The sequence below is a fragment of the Pseudorasbora parva genome, chromosome 1 (genome assembly GCF_024679245.1).
Source record: "Pseudorasbora parva isolate DD20220531a chromosome 1, ASM2467924v1, whole genome shotgun sequence".
In the NCBI taxonomy this organism is placed as follows: Eukaryota; Metazoa; Chordata; class Actinopteri; order Cypriniformes; family Gobionidae; genus Pseudorasbora; species Pseudorasbora parva.
The window spans coordinates 41837319-41857060 of NC_090172.1; the positions used below are offsets into that span (position 1 = coordinate 41837319).

Consider the following 19742-nt stretch of genomic DNA (forward strand, 5'->3'; position numbering starts at 1 on the left):
GCCAATTTTGTTTTAAACGTAAACCAAATGTATTAATAGTTATGTCTCAAATTGATCGATTATTTATATTTCTGCCATTTCAGTTGTGTTTGAACATTTTGATTAAGTTATTAAATGATAATATAAATATTATTAAATGATGATAAGTGTAAGATGATAAGTGTAATACCTTCAAAAATATGTCAAACTGAATATGCGAGCAACTCAAAGCCATCAGATAAGTAGAAGTTCTTAGCAATGTATACCACACCCCTTACAACAAAACCTCAGCTGAAAGCTAAACAACCTCTCAGCGCCCCCTTTTGCAAGACAGCTGAACTGCTAAAAAATATATATATTTTTTGGTTTAATTTAATTTAATATAAGTAAATGTATTTGTCTATTTAAATTAAATCCATAAAATTACAGCTCATTGATTCAATTTAATTTATTACACAAGAATTGAAAAGACTTATAAACAGTGATCACTGTGGGGAAAATGAATGCACGTCCATTCTGTGATTTATTTAACCTTAGGGTGCATCTGAATCATGCAACCGCACTCTCCATTTAGAGTCCAGCTTTTCTTTCTGAATAAAACTAAGTCCAATCAGGAGGTCTTCTGTAAGCTGGAGGGCTTGACAAGAGGAACATACCACTGTAGATAAAGAAGGGTGATCATTACAAAAACTTGCATTATATAAAACAACATCATCAAAGACAGTAAAAAAAGGATAATTCTTCCCAAATCCAACAATGGTACGTATACCTCTTCTGTCATTCCTGCTGTCTTCCTTCCTTCTGTGTTAAATGGAGGCTTCAAAAACCCTTTGAAATGCAACTTCACCAATTCATGGAAGGTTTTCAAGGAATCCTACAATATGAAAAAGCAGCTCTTAAGCTAGGATAAAAACACATGGTGATTCCCAATTTGCATACTTTACTATTTCGTTTTGTAGTATAAATAGTGCTAGTGCGTGTTTACACTGAAAATTGCAAATATTTTTTTTAAATTACACAGATGATACAAAAGCTAAATGTGGAATGTTAGACACTTCATGTCCTCAACTGTTGCAGCTTTAATTACGTAGCGGGGGGGAGGGGCTATCAGACTTGATGTTAAATGACCAAATAACCTTATGAAATTAATTCACTACAGTGTACTAGTACAATGCGTCATTGGGGGCAGACACAGACTTCGCTCAAACAAATGAATAGCTCAGCCATGAAACTCTATAGTCGCATTCTGATTGGTTCATTCAATGTAATGTTCCCAGATGTTCCGTATCCATTACCATTTCCCTATATTATCTCTGTATGCTATGCAAATTATAATTCTAGCCTTCCTCCTTCCCAGCACCACTTGTCTAGATCTGCTACAGGGGTCTCTCCCTCTATCTTAGCAGCAGCTGTAGCATTTTTCCTTGCATTTTTCAAGCATTCAAAGCATTCAAGCATTTATCAGAAGAAAGTCGTACTTGCTCTGTAGCAGCAACAGAGGCAGCGTAGCAGATCTAGTCCGCCAAGATCAAACCTATGTACATTCTATTTACATTAATAAAAATGTTTTACCATTACAATGATCCCGAGAGTTGTCATGACTGAACTGCTTACTGTATCTCAAAGGCCTATCAGCATCAGTAAGGGAATGTTTTAAAAAATAAAATATGATTTTTTTAGGCACATTTCACCCACAATTTTAATCCTAACATTGCATGATTATAAAAAGAGCTGTTGGATCTTTTACCCGTCCTTCTTGTGAGCAGATGTATGTGAACCATCTCAGCCCTGCAGCCACATGTGTGATCTCATCAGCATAAATCACCTCCAACACCTTCACGGAGCTTGTGTCTCCCTGAGAGGCGAAGCGGGACAGAGTCTGAGGGTGCACATCTAAACCTCTGTGTGAAAACAATGAAAATCTATAACTTAATCGAATTTTTCATATACATATGAGATGCTCACAGACATGAGACGTGTTTTACCTTGCCTCATGGACCATGTGAACTATAGCTAGCCTTGCTAAAATGTCATGAGACGTATCGGTTGCTGACTGCCATAAACCTTTGAAAAAAAAAGAGACATCTTTAATATTACTTAGTGAAATGATTAAGGATATGCTAAGTGAAAAATTAAAAAAGACAAACACAAAAACACTGACCGTTGTGTACTGGTAAAGCACCAAAGAAGCTGCCAAGTTCCATAATCCTTTGCTCTAGTAACTGATAATGCTGCAGGAGAAGGTTACATCAGATTCATGTGGATTACTTAGTTAGCATTTTCCCTAAATTAATTAAAGATGTCAACATTCAAACCTTGGCTTCATCTCCTGCTACTTTGACAAAGTCATCAAAGAACTGGCGAGGTAATGGCTCTCCAGTGCTCAATCTAAATGTGGAGAATCTTGCTATCACATCCCAGGACAGGTCTATTGCCCACTGCTCTATGTTAGCAAGTGAGTGCAATAAGGCAATCCTACTCGCCTGATGGAACATAAACAACTTTTACATTCACATGATTATTCTTTAATCAGCTTTCTACTTAAGAAAAAAATAGCATCTAAAAGGAATAAAGTTTACAAGTGTGCCGCCTTTGCCCCGTTTGATTTTTCCAGGCTCCACAACAGTCAGGTTGTCCTTTCTTTTGGGATGTGTGGGAGGGCTGGCCTCTCCAGTTTCTGTTATTTTCCCGCTGTTCCAGTTCTCTTGCACTATCTTGGTCAATGAAGCCTACACGTCACAAAAAACAAACAAGCAGAAGTCTTATGATGAACAGTCCCCTTTATCACAGTGCTGTTTAATTGGATTTCTTTTGCGCAATCAAATTAAACAGCACTGTGATAAAGGGGACTGTTTAGTCAATCAATTTTTGATTTGACGGACATTCCCAAACCTTTTCCTGTGGGTCTGGGGTGTGAAGGATTTTGTTGGCCCATGCACAAAGAGTGTTTTCAGAGGAGTTCATTTCCATGGGCAAACTGTCTGCAAGGAATATAGCACAGGCATGTATTGTGTACTAAAACATATCTTATTCAAAATTAATATTTACAAGTTCTGCCATTCCTCACCTTGGTGGGTTATCTTTGTCACTGGGATGGGACAGAGGGACAGTGTGCTCTGAGTATTTATATACACTTTTCCATCCAGTACTCGGACATCATAAACTTGATTCTGGTGACAATAATATAAGACACATCAAGAATGCTGGCAGGTTGATCACTATACATTATATGGATATTTCACCCAAAAATGTTGTCATGATTTACTAACCCTGATGTTGTTCCAAACCTGTATGCCGTTTTTCTTCTTCTCCAGAACACAATATAAGATATTATGAAGAATGTTCGAAACCAAATAATTTTAGTGACACACAAAAAAAAAACACATTCTCAAAATATCTTGTTTGGGACAACATCAGGGTGAGGAAATCATCACGTAATTTTACATTTTGGGTGAAATATCCATTTTACATGGCCTATCATGGCAACTTACCTGTAGTCCAGAGGAAGAGGAACCCGTTTCAAGGCTAAAATCGAAGTAATGCCATGGGCAAATCAATGCCAGTTTCCCATTACCCAGATCCTCTATATCACCTTGCTCAAGTGGGCCCCCTGTTGAGCAAGACAGCATGATATTTAGATCCTAAAACTATTCTCTCATTTTACTGTATTACAGATATCTGTGAAATGTTCATATTAAACTTATAAAAGCATGTAAGTTTAAAACAAATATAAAATAAAATCCAAGCAGATGGACGTGTGTGCACTAATGGCTCCACCACTAGTGAAAGTTACATCAAACAACGTCCTGGAAAAAAAATGGGCAAACAAGGCATTGGAGGAAAGCCACAAGGATGCCAAGGGATGAGAATGGAATAAAGAGACACCATGACACAGTTTTGTATGGGAACTAGGGTACAAAAGCAACTGCTATTCAATAAGAACCAAATAATTGTATGGAATTTGACAAAAACATAAAAGTAGTTGAAATGGTCAAACGACACCAAACTGAACCTAACACCCAAAACCAGTCCATCTAAACAAAGCAAAAACACCTGACCAACACATAATGCACTGAGGTTCTCTACTGTATGTCAGCAACTAACCTTCATGTGGGCAAGATGAATCCATAGCCCAGAATTTATCATCCTCTGTATGCACCAGGACTATATGCTCTCCATCATCTGAATAAAACCTTTTTAAAATTGTGTATGTAAGAAAGAAAATGTATGTAATATTATACCACAGTTATTTTGTCAGGGAGGATATATCCACATATTTTAATTGATTCATGCAACACAACCACTCTTATTTAAGGCAAATGTTCCCAATCCCATATATTATATTTTCACTATATTATTTATAACAAATGCATTTGTCACATTCTACATATTTACTTTTTTAAAAACAGAATGCTAGTTCAAGCATCATGTGTGAGTAACTTATTCATCCAATGACATGCGCTTACTTCGTGCATGGTGACTTAAATTTAGATTTATCTCCTACACATTGCCAGTTTCCAGCCTTGACAATGTCTTTAAGCGCATCAACTAAATCTTTTTCGAAGTGATCCATTCAGAACCTCTTTATGCATCAGGGTCCATTTCGCTACTAAAAACAAAAATGTTTGTTAAACTTCCGGTTACAACTTATTTCAAAATAAAAGTTTACAAGTTGTAAGTTTACTTATGATTACTCTTTAATTTTTTTAAGCAAGTATTATTATTATTAAAATCCTTTGTGATTATCAAATATGAAATATTGGCGCAATGGCATTTCCTCACTTGCAAAATACTGCATGATCTCCATAAAAAAAATAAAAAAAAATCTGTATGGCGGTCAAATAACAGCGCATGCGCAAGAGGGAAGGCGTTTGCCGCTCGCACGGTACTCGTGTGAAAAATGATTTTGGTTCGTGTGGAACAATAACAGAATTATACATTTTTATCACGAATACAGAACCATGCCGATCTCCTGTTCAGCTATTGATTGCTCAAATCGGTTTGTCAAAGGGTCAGAGATCCGGTTCTATAGGTAAGCATGAACATAATGGCAGTTTTGTTGACACACTCGAGCTTTGTGTTAGGGTTCAGTGTTTACATGTGCACGAGGTGCTATACATGCATCTCAATACGATTCTGTAATGGTAGATCGAGATTTCCCAGTTAACATGCATACACAGTATTTTCCCTTCCTGGCCATTATGGTGCATTGTGCGCTCATTTCTTTCTTTCTTTATTATAGTTTTTCAGCAAGCTGCCGCAGATATGGACCCCACAACATAATTACTCTTATAATTGAATCATTGTGTTATGTTGATACAACATAATTTAACTGTAACACCTGATATAATTGGTCAGAGTTCGCGATGGTGAGACGGCTTCATTTAAATCCAAGTGATTTGTACAGGTGGCTGACTTCAGAATACAATAGAGGTTTGTGGAATGGATACAATTTTCTTAAAAGTAACAATAACCATTGGAACCTATTTTGCTGTCTTTCTGTTCAGGTTTCCTATCAGCAAGCCTCAGCTGGCTGAGCAATGGGTACGAAGCCTCGGGAGAAAGAACTTCGTTCCCACTCAAAACTCCTGTTTGTGCTCGGAGCATTTTCAGCCCGACTGCTTCCGTGACTATAATGGAAAACTGTTTCTCAGAGAGGATGCTGTGCCTACTATTTTCACAAACTCTGGAGGAGATGGTACAAAGGTGCGTATCCTAGCACTCTGTAAAGTTATTCTTGTGGTCCAACTCAAATATATCGTTCTATCTGCTTTTGAAATGCAATCCCTCTCATTGTTTTATTTATTGCTTACAGATTGAGTTAAGGAAAAACAGGGGAGGATTAGTGGGAAAGGATGTAAATGATTCCAGTCGGTTCAGTTCACTTTCTGACAGAGACAGAGCCAAACAACTCCCAAAGGATAGAAGACAACCCATAAGAGACTCCAGTCTGAAGGTAACCCATACACTGCTGAATGTGCAATTGCTCACACTTACTTTAGTCTTACTATAGCTTCTCTGCAGCTCATTAACATGTGTCACAGCTACAGTTCAGCTGCATACTTTCCCTCACATTTTTTTGTTTGTTTTATTACAGGGCAGAGGTATAAATGACCGGAGACGTGCAGGGATAAAGCTCTCATCAAGTGACAGGTAACTGCCTTTCTATTAAAGCTTTACCCTAAACGTTAGTTGTGGAGAAGAGGATTAAAGGACCACATTTTAATTAGTTGGTTAATCACAGAAAACAAAAGTTATCTCTAGGGTTAACCTCTAGCGCTATTAGTAGGTGCATATTCAAATGTTTGTGCAGAGAGTGAAAGATAATTTAGTACGGCGCTTACTGCATGGCATGTTAAACTTTACATGCTTTTTTCTCTATAGACCCATCCACTATATTGCAGAGATGACAATTCAGGGTTGTCAACTTAATCTTTGCATCTGCCAATGACTCAGAAAACACTAGTTTATTAATACATTTTTTAAATGTTCACACATTTTCTGTTATGTCTTTTTCCCGACACGTTCATAATCATTACTTTAGCCAGTGCACTACAGCACTTGAGTGCTTAATTTATATATTAAAGGCTCACTATTATGATTTAGTATTTCTCTGTAATGTAAAACAAGGTTAGCACTAGGTGCATTTACATGGAGCACTTTAATCGGTTTAAAAGTCCAATCCGAAGGAAAATGCTCCATATAAACACCTAAATCGGAATAAAAATGCCCAAACCGAATGAAATTGTAATCGGTTTGAGAGGGGTGGGATAAACTTTTTCATGAACTGATCAAACGAAAAATGTAACCATGTAAACGACCTGACCCGATTACTTTGCAGTGTGCGTCCTTATATGACGTGATACACAGCGTGCGCCTTCACCACTGACCGCGCTCCACACTCACACGCAGGATAATGTTGAGAGGAAAGTTAATTTTTATGAGGGGTAAACTTTTTATTTCGTTAAAAGATAATGAAGATAATGTTGGCATAATGACACATCCTCTCATCTTGACAGTGTTTGTCCCAGGCACTTTTTACTTCAACTGCGCCTGACAGAAGAATTTATTTTTTCTGAGAGGATTACACTTATAAATAAATAAATTGCTTTTATAAAAGCGTATAAGTCCTGGTGGCCGTTGAGAGTTGCTATGGCATCCGTGAACACATTTCAGCTGCTGGAGAGGACAGAGTCGACATTTCTGAATCAGCAGACAAACTGCTCTGTGATGATTGCGATTGAAAGTCAGCACATGTAAACCCCAGATCGGTTTAGATAACGTCTCATGTAAACAGTCCACTGAATCTTTCAGTCAGAATTATTTTAATCGGAATGACAAAAAAGTGTGCATGTAAACATGACTGTTACATATGCCCCCGGTTTCACAGACAGGCTTAAACTAGTCCCAGACTAAAATGCGTTTGAACTGATTCAACTGTTTTAAATCTTAAAACATGTCACTGCCTTGTTTTGTCTCAAGACGCAAACCAATAATGTCTGTCAAACCAGGCCATAATATTCATACTCAGCCCTGAGACTGAAAACATTGTCAACTAATGGCGTGACTAGTTGACAAGAAGAATATTTAGTCGGGGCGGCACTACTTTCTAAATTCTCAAACCAATGAATGCATCAACTCAGTCATCATGATTAATGTATAAATCGTGTTTTGAGTTAAATGAATTGCTGTTTTAGTCTTAGGCCTTGTCTGTGAAACCGGGGGTTAAAAGTATAGTTCATACAAAAAGAAAACAATTACCCCATGATTTACTCACCCTTAATTAGGGCTGGACGATATGGCCAAAATTCATATCACGATATTTTTCTTAATTTCGGTCGATACGATATAATTCCGATATCAATATGAACTATATAAAAGCTTTAGAAAAACTACCAAGAACTTCCACAAAGGATGTCTGTACCTACAAACTTCTGAAAAATGTATTTGCCAAGTCTATGAATAGTCCTCCTATAAAACTATATAATATTTTAGAAATAAAACCAGTACAAATAAATTAATGTTCACCTTTTATTTGTATTTAGACTTTATATGAAAAAGAAATGTGAAATCAACATCAAATAAACATAAGACTCTCACTTTATTAATATTAATAATCTTTAAGTTTAAACTATAACATAGGCTGATTATATTATTCTTAATATAGATTAAACAAAAGTGCTTCAGCCAGGATTCAGCCTGACTCAGAATATTCTAGCGAATGGATCTGCTTCAGATGGTGGATCTGCTTCACAGCGTACAGTGCTCCTATGCTGCAGACGCAGTTTATTGAGCATTTTCTTTCAAGTTTTAAATTTCAGTGAAGAACAATTCATAGCGCTCTATTTTCCATTTATGCAAAACTATAGCATATATTTAATGCTGCAGTTATTTAATTAAAAATGCAGTAAAAAACGTAATACAGTGAAATATTATTCTGATCTACATCATCTGTTCACTACGTGAATATATTGTAGTGTCATTTATTTCTGTGATCAAAGCTGAGTTTATCATCATTTCTCCAGTCTTCAGTGTCACTCATCATTCTCATATTAGGATTCGATGCTCAACAAACATTTATGATTATTATCAGTGTTGAAAACAGTTTTGTTGCTCATGATGCTCCTTCATTGCTTTCATATATTGTCGCATTCGTCTGACTGTCGTCGTCACCTTTCAGCTCATAACGATTGTTTTCCTTCAGCTGCAGCTCCAGCGCGACAGTAAGTTACTACGAATCCGCTTTTGGACTTTCTGTGAGAGCGCCCTCCTCATATTTAGATACGAATAAAATGACAGGTCATGCATAGATTATTTTTTGTCTCTGAAATTAAATCTTGATGTATTCACGTTGGTTTCTATGTATACACTTGCCCGTGACCTCAAGAAGCGCGCAATCAACCGAGGTTAGAGAAAGCGGTCTATAGCGTCCCTGTTAACTTGCCCGCCCTCGCTCCAGGTAATGCCGTTTCGAATCCCGCTCGGAGCGGGTCGACTAGGACCGGTGAGACCCAGTAAAAGTGCGTGGGATGAAAATACACTTTATTAAAAGTGCGGGGGACACGCCGAACCACTTCCACCCCACTGAATTAACGTTAGTCTTTCTTCTCTTATCAACTATTTCTTTCTCCTTACTTGTGGAAGTTCGTTCAGTCACATTTGTGTTGCGGTCAGGGAAACTCTTTTTGTAGCTAAGGGTGCGTTCACACTTCGTTTCACACTTCATAGTTCGGTTCGTTTGGTCCGGACCAAAAAACAAAAACAAACATAATAGTCCTGGTCCGCTTAGCGTTCACACGGGCATTTTAAACAGCGAACCTAAAGTTACCGAACCAAAGGCACAGGGAGACGCTCACAACCTGATTGGTCGGCTTTTATGACGTAGGAGCTCGCTTACCGAACATTCGAAACAATGATGTGTGCGGATTACACGCGCGGGCATTTTATGCGTGTACATATGGCATTATTTTTTACCAGAGAACTCACGAAGAGCTCATGAAATGTTCACAACATTCAAAACAACGCTGTGTGCTGGATTAAACGCGATCATTTTATGCGTGTAACACATATGGCATTATTTTTTACCAGAGAACTCATGAAGAGCTCATGAAATGTTCAAAACAACGCTGTGTGCTGGATTAAACGCGATCATTTTATGCGTGTACATGTGGCATTATTTTTACCCGCTGAGAACTCATGAAGAGCTCGTAAAATGTTCAAAACATTCAAAACAGCAGCAGGATTTCCTCCGTTGTGCAGAACAGAGACGGCCGTTCTGTCGTCTGTACCTGCTAATAATGGGCAGCACAGGAACTTTGATGAGAAGAGCCAGGTATGCTTTTTGTGTGTTTTTTCTAGCATTTTCGAAACATGCTCGTCTGACCAAATATTGATTAGGCACTTCCTCGTTGCGCCACGTTTGCCCTCTAACGTTAAAGTTACTCATTTTGGATACACCGATCTTTCCGCATCGTCAAATCAGCTGCATTATGCGTCGCATCTTGTGACATAACGTCCTGTTTTTGGTCCGTTTACATGTCTTTGGTCCGTGTTGCGTTCATATATCAATCGAACCGCACCAGAGTTCGTTTGGAAGCGGACCGAGACCCATCTTTTTAGCGGTCTCGGTCCGCTTGTTTGGTGCGCACCAGGGTTCGGATGGCAGCGTTCACATATGTTCAAATGAACCGCACTAACCAAGCAACCGCACCAGGGTTCGTTTTAATCGAACCAAACATGACAAGTGTGAACGCCCACCCTAAAACTTGCCGCGTTGGATCTATCAGCCTACTGCTGAGCACTGACTGCGTTTCTGTGGTGTACGTCATCGCGCAAGTAGCCAATCATGTTCTGCTCTTTCTGACAGCTGCACCCTGAACGTAAGTCAGTGAGGAATGCTGTAATGTTTATCGAAATATCGGAAATGTGTTTAAAAATCATATCACCGTTATTGAAAAAAATTATATTGCGATATATATTGATATTGAATTATTGTCCAGCCCTACCCTTAATCCACACTAGGTGCAGAGATGTATAGTAACGAAGTAGAACTACTTCACTACTGTACTTGTACTAAAAGGCGGTATCTGTACTTAACTAGATATAGTATAATTTTTTTTCTCCTACTTCCACTTTTATTTCAGTACATATTTTCGATGAGTTTAATACTTTTACTCCGATATTTTTACTCCGATGTGCTGTACATGTTTAATGTGCACTGTGAAGTAACATACAAACAATGAACAGCTGTATTTTTATTAACTAAGATTAACAAAGATTAATAAATACACTAACAAATGTATTGATCATGGTTAGTTCATGTTAGTTATTAGTCTAATTAATACATTAAAAAAATTAATACATTAACAAATTAATACAATAACAAATAAAACCATATTGTAAAGTGTTACAAACAAATAATTAACTCAGAACACCGCTTGAAATAAGAATACAAGTATGCTTATATTTGTTTTTAGTAAGAATGTTTAGTAAGATTTAATCTTAATGAACTACAGTATTTTCAGGTTATGACATTGTGTAGAAAAATTACCTAAAAAATAATTTAGCCTAGTTTAGACTGTAGTGAGGTGAAAACAGAAAAAAAGTGCAAAGCAAGTTGTTGTTAATTTTATTCAATTGTATATGGTATAAAATTAGACTATTAGTCAAAATAAACTTTTTGGTAATGAAATATGATGTTCAAACTTTTGACTTCTTTCTTTAATAACTACATAACACAATACTTGTACTTTTACTTTCAGTTCTTGAGTAGTACATTTTTAAATAAACTACTTGCAATACTTAAGTAAAAAAAATGTTGAATACTTTTTCTACTTAAGTGTGGCGCTTAAAGAGCACTTCAACTTCTACTCAAGTCACTTTTTTGATAGTGCACTTGTACTTTTACTCAAGTTTGGGTCTCTAGTACTTTATACATCTCTGACTAGGTGTATATTACTTTCTTCTTTCAGACGAACACAATCAGAGGTATAATAATACATTTCCTGGCTTTTACAAGGATTATAAGGGCAGCCCAAAATGTGAAGCTCAAAAACGTGCATTCATCCATCATAAACTTACTCAACACACCTCTGGGGGTTTAATAAAGGCATTATGAAGTGAATTGATGGGTTTTTGTAAGAGAAATATCAATATTTAACATGTGAAGGAAGGAAAATAAGGAAACACTAGCTTCTGGGAGACAGTCTTCCTTTTTCAAAAATGTAACTAGCGCAAAGATGACGTCAGACGTAGTGTGTGTGTTTAGTTGAATGCGGAAGGTGATCCACCGGAAGCTAATATTTAACTTTATAAAGTTTTAAATATGGATATTTTCTCAAACTAACGCATCGATTCACTTCAAAAGGCCTTTTTAACCCCCACCCCCCCAAAAAGTGGATGGCTTCAAATTTTGGGCTGCCATTATAATGCTTGGATTAGCCATATACACCTAGGATGGCTTGAAGGAGAGCAAATTATAGGATCATTTTCATTTTTGAACTATCCCTTTAATTATTCACATGAACCCTAAGCTTTACTTTAAAAATCTAAAACAAAAAAGGTTCAAAAGCTGTCACTGTGGCAGTACCCTTTCAAATGGCACTATATACCTTTTCAACCCCTAAAATGTATAAAGGTGTAACTTTTTAAAAGGTCCTGCCCTAGAGACAGCTTTTGTACCTTTTTTTTCTCAGGTTGCTGGATGAATTATCCCATTTATTTTCTGTATTTCTTGTCTCTACAGACAGTCCCTGTCTCTCAAGAGTAAAGTGTATGACAACAAAGGCTTGCTGATCTCGTGTGGGAGGGATCTGTGTGATTGTCTGGATGTAGACTGCATGGGTTGCTTCTACCCATGTCCCGAGTGCAGTTCACGGAAGTGCGGTGTTGAATGCCGCTGTGACCGGAAATGGCTGTACGAGCAGGTGGAGGTAGAAGGGGGAGAGATTATTCGCAACAAGTTTGCCAATTAGATAATCTGTTGGAAGACACAGAAGATGACACTACTTCTGCCTCTGAGCGTAAAGAGACGCACTGGCTCTGTATATGGACATTGCAGAAGTTCTTGGTTAATTCAGTGTATTGTTTAATGTTTTTAAATATAAAAGTTTAATATAGAATGTTATCTTATCTTTTTGCCCATTCCATCATAGCTGTGTTCATTTCATTAATCTTTCCAGGATTTCCAGTTTTTTTGGTTATGCTGTAATGCGTTTTTTTCCTTTACAAAAATAAAAGCTGAATTTAAGCAGTGGGTTTATTAGTGCAATGATTTTGTTTTACAATAATGATATTTTAACCTTGTTTCAAATGATCTGAATATTTCGATAGATGCATCTACTACAAGTTTTGTCAGAATCACTACTTACCATGTGTAAAATACCTAGCATAAAAATCTGTATACTGCTTTAATTTTAATTTTAATTCTAAATTAATTTAGAATATACACAGTATATTTATATATGTCTTTAGATCTATGATTTCATTAACTACGATGACACTGAAGCTCAGGGCAGTTTAGTATTTGTTTGGTGATATCATCTATTAGATATTGTCTAAGATGTTTTTCTAATTGGCCCATTTGTCTCAGCATGCACATTCAGGGCGCTCCAGCTCACATTGCTGCACTAGGAGCTAGGAGGCAGGAACGGCAAGATGAATCTATCTGTCATAGGCCCAGTTTCCCCTGTAGCTACACAACAATAACATGTACAAACAGCAAGAAGGTTGACTTGAAGTAGGGATAATGTATTGCAAAAGAATTTGAATGAGGTAGATTTGATGGTTTTCAAATTGTTCACATCTAGACAGGTAGTTTGTCTTAGTAAAACTAAGCCTGCATGAAGCTTGTTTTCCAGTGCAAATAACCGGCAGTGCAATTTTAAAGGTGAAGCAGCATAGCATTGATAGCTTTTTTAAATTATTAAAAATCTTGCAATGTGAGGCTTGAGTAAAGTTTTATTTCATTATTTAAGGCATATTTCAATTAATCAAAATCCTGATTAAACTTAAATTTTATATATGTAAACCCCATTAAATTGCCAAAAGTTTTGGTACGCCTGCCTTTACATGCACATTAATTTTAATGACATTGCATTCTTAACCTTCTTATTGCAGTGCATCTACAAAGTATTCACAGCTCTTCACTTATTTTCACATTTAATTTTACAGCCTTATTCCAAAATGTATTAAATTCATATCCCCCCCCCCCCCCAGTTCTACAAACAATACCCCATAATGATGACAAGAAAGAATTTAGTTTGAAATATTTGCAAATTATATTAAAAAAACATGTACATAAATATTCTATTCACAGCCTTTGCTCAATTTTGTTGAAGCACCTTTGGCACCAATTACAGCCTTAAGTCTTTCTAAGTATGATGCTACAAGCTTGGCACAACCATACTTCTTTGCAGGACCTCTAATGCTCCATCAGGTTGGATTTTGGCCATCGTTGCACAGCCATTTTCATATCTCTTCAGAGATGTTCATGTCTGGACTCTGGCTGGGCCACTCAAGGACATTCACAGAGTTGACCTGCTGCCACTGCTTTGTTATCTTGGCTGTGTGCTTAGGGTCATTATCCTGTTTAAAGATGTATCTTCTTCCCAGTCTGATGTTCTCCTCTGGAGCAGGTTTTCAGTGAGGATGTCTCATTACATTGCTGCATTCATCTTTCCCTTGATCTTGACTAGTCTCCTAGTTACTGCCGCTGAAAAACATCCCCACAGCATGATGCTGCCAGTACCATGCTCACTGCAGGGATGGTATTGGCCAGGTGCTGAGCAGTGCCTGGTTTATGACGCTTGCCAGTCAGACCAAAGAGTTTAATCTTTGTGTCATCAGACCAGAGAAATTCATTTTTTGTGGTCAGAGTCCTTCAGGTGCCTTTTGGCAAACTCCAGGCGGCCTTTTACTTAGGACTGGCTTTCTTCTGGCCACTCTACAGGCCTGATTGGTGGAGTGCTGCAGAGATGGTTGTTCTTCTGGAAAGTTCTCCTCTCTCACACAGATCAATTCAGGTGCTCTGTCTTCCCCTTCTTCCCTGATTGCTGAGTTTGGCCAGGTGGTCAACTCTAGAAAGAGTCCTGGTGCTTCCGAACTTCTTCCATTTATGGATGACCTTCAATGCTGCAGAAATTTTCTGTCCCCTTCCCCAGATCCGTGCCTCGATACAATCCTGTCTCGGAGGTCTACAGACAATTCCTTGGACTTCAGGGCTTGGTTTGTGCTCTGACATGCACTGTTAACTGTGGGACCTTATATAGACGTGTGTTTGAGCCTTTCCAAATCATGTTTAATCAAATGAATTTACCACAGGTGGACTCCAATCAAATTGTAGAAATATCTCAAGGATGATCAGTAGAAACAGAAGCACCTGAAGTAAAAAAAAAATATTTTTTTGCTTTTATTTTTAATACATTTACAAAGATTTAAAAAAAAAAAAGTTTTTTCACGTTGTCTTTATGGGGTATTGTTGTAGAATTGAGGGGGAAAAATATTATTTTTTGAATAAGGCTGCAACATAAAATGTGGAAAAAGTGAAGCACTGTGAATACGTATATATGAGATTTGTTAACCTTGTGAAGTTTTTACTCATAAGCAACTGTAAGTTATGCATGTTTTCATTTGAAGATGACACCTTCAAGTGCATCTGTTATTATGTAGTGGCTCTTGTTTCTATCATCCCTTACTTTTATTACCACACATGAGTATTAAAGGTGCTCTGTGATGTGCCATAACTTATTTCTCTTTTTATATCTATAAGAGATTGCCCCTTTTCTGAAAACTCGTTGATATTTATATTGATTCATTACTAATTTGATTATGTTAATCGAGTACGGTTTCAGTGAGTTTGCTCAGCGTATCAGAGAGAGCATCCTCACAGAGATACATTTTTACAGTTGGTCTCAGAAGGATAATTATAAGCTCTGGTAAAAACGCACCAATTTCAAAAGCAAAATTAACATGTCTGTGTGTATAAGCGCTTGGGAACAGATGGTTTATCACAGGAAATGAGTTCTGTTTATGCTATTTGTGAGCTGTTTTAATGGTGCAGTTTGTGCCTGACTGAGATTATTGACACCAGAACCTTCAGCAGATACAAACAACAGGATGAATCGATACAGATTACCTGTTGGGAGTCAAAGTATTTTTTATATGAATGGGTTATTGCAGTATGTTATATTTATTGATACTTGCAAACAGTGTGGAAATGTTTTATATTTGTTTTATTCCATTATGCAATTTACATTTAATTATGAAAAACTAAATATTCAAAATTGTACGACAGGCTTTCAAATGGTTTGGTTTCCTTGTCTAATGTACAGTGCAGCTGGACGTCTGCTGGCTGAGAACTCCACAGTCTGTGATGTCAGAGTTACATTTGCTGCACTCACAGCTGAGGGCCACAGGGTAAGTGAAAACCGAGTCAGCCCCGGTAGGGCAGCTTTTAAACTCATAGGTCTCGTAGACCCATTCTCCAAAGTTACAGGTGTTCTGGTAGTACTGCATCATGGGGCTACGGTAAACTCTTTCCTGTCAAAAATGGAAAATATTTTAGTTCCCTTTTATCTGGTGCTTGTGAAACAACAACAACAAAATATCTGTACTTAAAGGGTTAGTTCACCCAAAAATGAAATGTATGTCATTATTGACTCACCCTAATGTCGTTCCACACCCCTAAGACCTCCAATCTTCGGAACACAGTTTAAGATATTTTATATTTAGTCTGAGAGCGTATCCAAGTCTATGCACACTATACTGTCCATGTCCAGAAAGGGAATAAAAACATCATCAAAGTAGTCCATATGTTACATCAGTTAGTTAATTAGAATCTCTTGAAGCATCGAAAATACATTTTGGTCCCAAAATAACAAAAACTACGACTTTATCCAGCATTGTCCTCTCTTCCATATTTGTTTTCAAACCTCAAATAAAGATTCAAACGGTTATGAATCAGCATATTGATTCATGATTCGGATCGTGTGTCAAACTGCCAAAATTCTAAAATCACGTGGCATTGGAAATCCGAGTCATGTATCAATCCGCTGATTCATAACCGTTTGAAAACAGTTTCAAAAACTACGACTTTATTCAACATTGTCTTCTCTTCCGCGTTTGTGTTCAAACCTCAAATAAAGATTCAAACGGTTATAAATCAGCGTAATGATTCATGATTCGGATCGCCAATGTCATGTGATTTCAGCAGTTTGACACGCGATTCGACTCATGAATCAATATGCTGATTAATAACCGTTTAAATCTTTATTTGAGGGTTAAAAAAAAAAAACGGAAGAGAAGACAGTGCAGAATAAAGTCGTAGTTTTTGTTATTTTTGGACCAAAATGTATTTTTGATGCTTCAAGAGATTCTAATCAACTAACTGATGTCACATATGGACTACTTTGGTGATGTTTTTATTCCCTTTCTGGACATGGACAGTATAGTGTGCATAGACTTGGATACGCTCTCAGGCTAAATATAAAATATCTTAAACTGTGTTCTGAAGATGAACGGAGGTCTTACAGGTGTGGAACGACATTAGGGTCATGACATTTTAATGACATAAATTTCATTTTTGGGTGAACTAACCCTTTAAGCTACGCAGTTTCAGAAACATTAAAACAATGAAAAAATAAAATACACAACCGCACACGTCTGGTTCACTATCTTTGTGGGGACTCTCCATAGATGTTATGGTTTTTATACTGTATAAACTTTATATTCTATCCCCTTACACTAACTCTAAACATACCCATCATACAACACTGTCTGCATTTTACATTGTCAAAAAAACAACTCATTCTGTATGATTTATAAGTTTGTTTCCTCATGAGGACCTCTATTTAGGTCCCCACGATGACATGAGTCAGCATGCATTCAGGTTGTCCCCACAGGGACAGAAAAACATGCACGCACGCACACATATATATTCACCAAGCTTCCCCAAAAAATATTATGCGGCAATGATTTTAACATTGATAATAATAAGAACCATTATTCATAACTAATAATTAAGCACCAAATCAGCATATAAGGATTTTTTGAAGGATCATGTGACACTGAAGTAATGATGCTGAAAATTCAATTTAACCAATACAGCAATAGATTTGAGGCTTGAAAAATGAACTATTACCGATTGCACACGCACATACACACACACATATATATTTCAAATGTGTACACATACAAGTTTAAGTAAAGGTTACAAGAATATTACTTCATCCTACCTGTGTTTTGCAAAACCCGGCACAGGCAGTGGTGTCGATTGTGATGCAGCTGCCACATTCCTCACTTTCCACGGTAATGGAGATATTGGTAAGCCGACAGCTGGACCTGCATTCTGATCCTGCACTCATTAGCACTGGCAACAGCATCACCATAACAACGAAGCGCATCCTCATCTGCGAATCGATGCAAAAGTGTGCGGCTAATCAAATACAGGTACTGCAGTGCATAAAGTATTAGTACTGCATGTTTGGGTTATAGTGTGATTAACTGCTTAATAAATGATCCTTTAATTTTTCAATAGAAAATCACCATTAAAAGTAAGCTAGCACAGAGCACACAGAAAAACACATAAACAAAAAATGTGAGTAACTTAAGGATAAATAAACGTCTCTATATAGATTTGGTTTGGGCAAAGCAACTAACAAACACATTCAAACAGAGGTCGAACTACACTAATATAAAGTTCATGTCAATCTTACCTGCTGGAGTTTCGCTGAGACAAAATCACTTCACCTCCATTCACATGGACACTTATACCCTCCTGTCAGACATGACGCCCACATCTAGTTGAGAGCAGCCATGTCTTATCATACTACTGCATTTGCTTTTGTGGAGGTGGCACAAATCCCTAAAAGCCCTGTGGCCATGGCATTCAGTCTGTGAGAGGCTTAGACAGAACTGGATCCATGTAAAGGCCACCACTGATGTTCTGCTTTCAAGGTCAGCGTTATACAGCACAATTGATGGACTCAAAACCACTGGAACAACAGCTTGTCTTCTCTGAAAGATTCACACATGACTGCTTTAACAGCCTTCTTCAGACAATCAAACAAAACTGCCAAACACGCATACTGTATAAGTTTTTTATATATATATAACTCAATAAATTAGGTGAATTTAGGTTGATTGGGACACTTTTTCCAAGTTATCTCAATGGCAAAAAGTTTTCCAATCACCATGAATTCACCCTAAATTTCAATCAGTTTTCAGTCTCCTGTCAAGTTTTTACCTATTTGAAAATGGTTCTCATAGGTATCTAACAGATGTAGGTGATGTATCTAAAAGAAAAACATTAGGCCATATCACAATTTGCAGCACATTTTTGAATGTCGGTCAAATGATCCAATAATAGCATTTTTACCACCAGATCTAGGCCTATCTATTCATATTTGTATTTGAAAATGATATTGAGATGCTCACATACTTTGAAATGTGTAATGGGTGATTTAATACATTAAACTGGTAAAGGATGGATTAAAATGATTAAAAGTGATAATAAAAACATTTCGAGTTTTAGGGTAACACTTTGTAATAAGTATAATAACATACTTACAAATCATTAACAAACTATTAGTTAATAGTTTATTCATGTCAATGATAGTTTATTGTAGTCTCTGCATTGTTAATATTCTATATAAAATAGTGAGTTCATTATTCATTGTCACTAATTAACACAATTATTCTTGTTTATTTAGTTCTCACTTTAGGTTAGTACAAACTGTGTATTCTATCCTCAAAACTAAACCTATATAGTCACTTTCCTTTGTTGTTAATTTAGTTTCACACCTGTTTTGTGTTCTGTTGAATATCCTGCCCTCAGGTGTTCCAGTTCTTTGTTTGATGTTGTTATTTTACGTGGTTGTGCAGTGTTATAATTCCTGTTATCTCCTGCGTGTTCCTGTTGGATTCATTGAAGACTGTTTTCGTTTATATTCCTCATCATTATTGCAATCATCCCTGACAATACTGTTCTGCGTCTTTAAAAATGTCTCTGTAAAATAACTATTAACATTCATTCCATATAGTCTCAGTCCTGACCATTATTGCCTTGACCAAATATCTGTTTAAACGTTTATACAGAGTTATGGGTTTCATTTTGATTCTGTACAAATTTTCCTTTACAGGTCTCAGTCTGACTCTCTTTGTCTTTTCAACTCCAGCTCAACCTTGACAAAAATAAGCTCTTTTCTCTTTCAGCCGTGTTCGCCCCCAGTCTCTTTCCATCGCTTTAAAAGGTTGTACAGTCATTG

General features: G+C 37.0%; 3 protein-coding genes across 4 annotated transcripts; 1 reads left to right on the forward strand and 2 right to left on the reverse strand.

Moving 5' to 3' along the window:
* Positions 1-412: 412 nt before the first annotated feature.
* Positions 413-4607, reverse strand: si:ch73-314g15.3 (uncharacterized protein LOC368688 homolog). 2 transcript variants are annotated; one of them, XM_067441107.1, is made up of 12 exons: positions 4446-4607; positions 4084-4172; positions 3471-3589; positions 3047-3149; positions 2872-2960; positions 2559-2708; positions 2295-2462; positions 2141-2210; positions 1965-2043; positions 1727-1880; positions 749-853; positions 413-637 (listed from the first exon to the last, which is right to left on the reverse strand). In XM_067441107.1, the coding sequence occupies exons 1-12, from the start codon at positions 4550-4552 to the stop codon at positions 590-592; spliced, it is 1281 nt and encodes a 426-aa protein (XP_067297208.1). In that variant the 5' UTR covers positions 4553-4607; the 3' UTR covers positions 413-589. The 2 variants fall into 2 exon arrangements, with proteins under 2 accessions (XP_067297208.1, XP_067297199.1); XM_067441098.1 differs by having other exon boundaries at positions 413-853.
* Positions 4608-4831: 224 nt separating this feature from the next.
* arl14ep (ADP-ribosylation factor-like 14 effector protein) lies at positions 4832-12727 on the forward strand. The gene is made up of 5 exons (XM_067450951.1): positions 4832-5011; positions 5487-5685; positions 5795-5935; positions 6077-6132; positions 12224-12727. Exons 1-5 carry the CDS (start codon positions 4941-4943, stop codon positions 12450-12452), a joined length of 696 nt encoding a protein of 231 aa, XP_067307052.1. The 5' UTR covers positions 4832-4940; the 3' UTR covers positions 12453-12727.
* A 3071-nt stretch (positions 12728-15798) lies between these two features.
* fshb (follicle stimulating hormone subunit beta) lies at positions 15799-17885 on the reverse strand. The gene is made up of 2 exons (XM_067450965.1): positions 17712-17885; positions 15799-16017 (listed from the first exon to the last, which is right to left on the reverse strand). The coding sequence occupies exons 1-2, from the start codon at positions 17883-17885 to the stop codon at positions 15799-15801; spliced, it is 393 nt and encodes a 130-aa protein (XP_067307066.1).
* Between the last annotated feature and the right edge of the window lie 1857 nt (positions 17886-19742).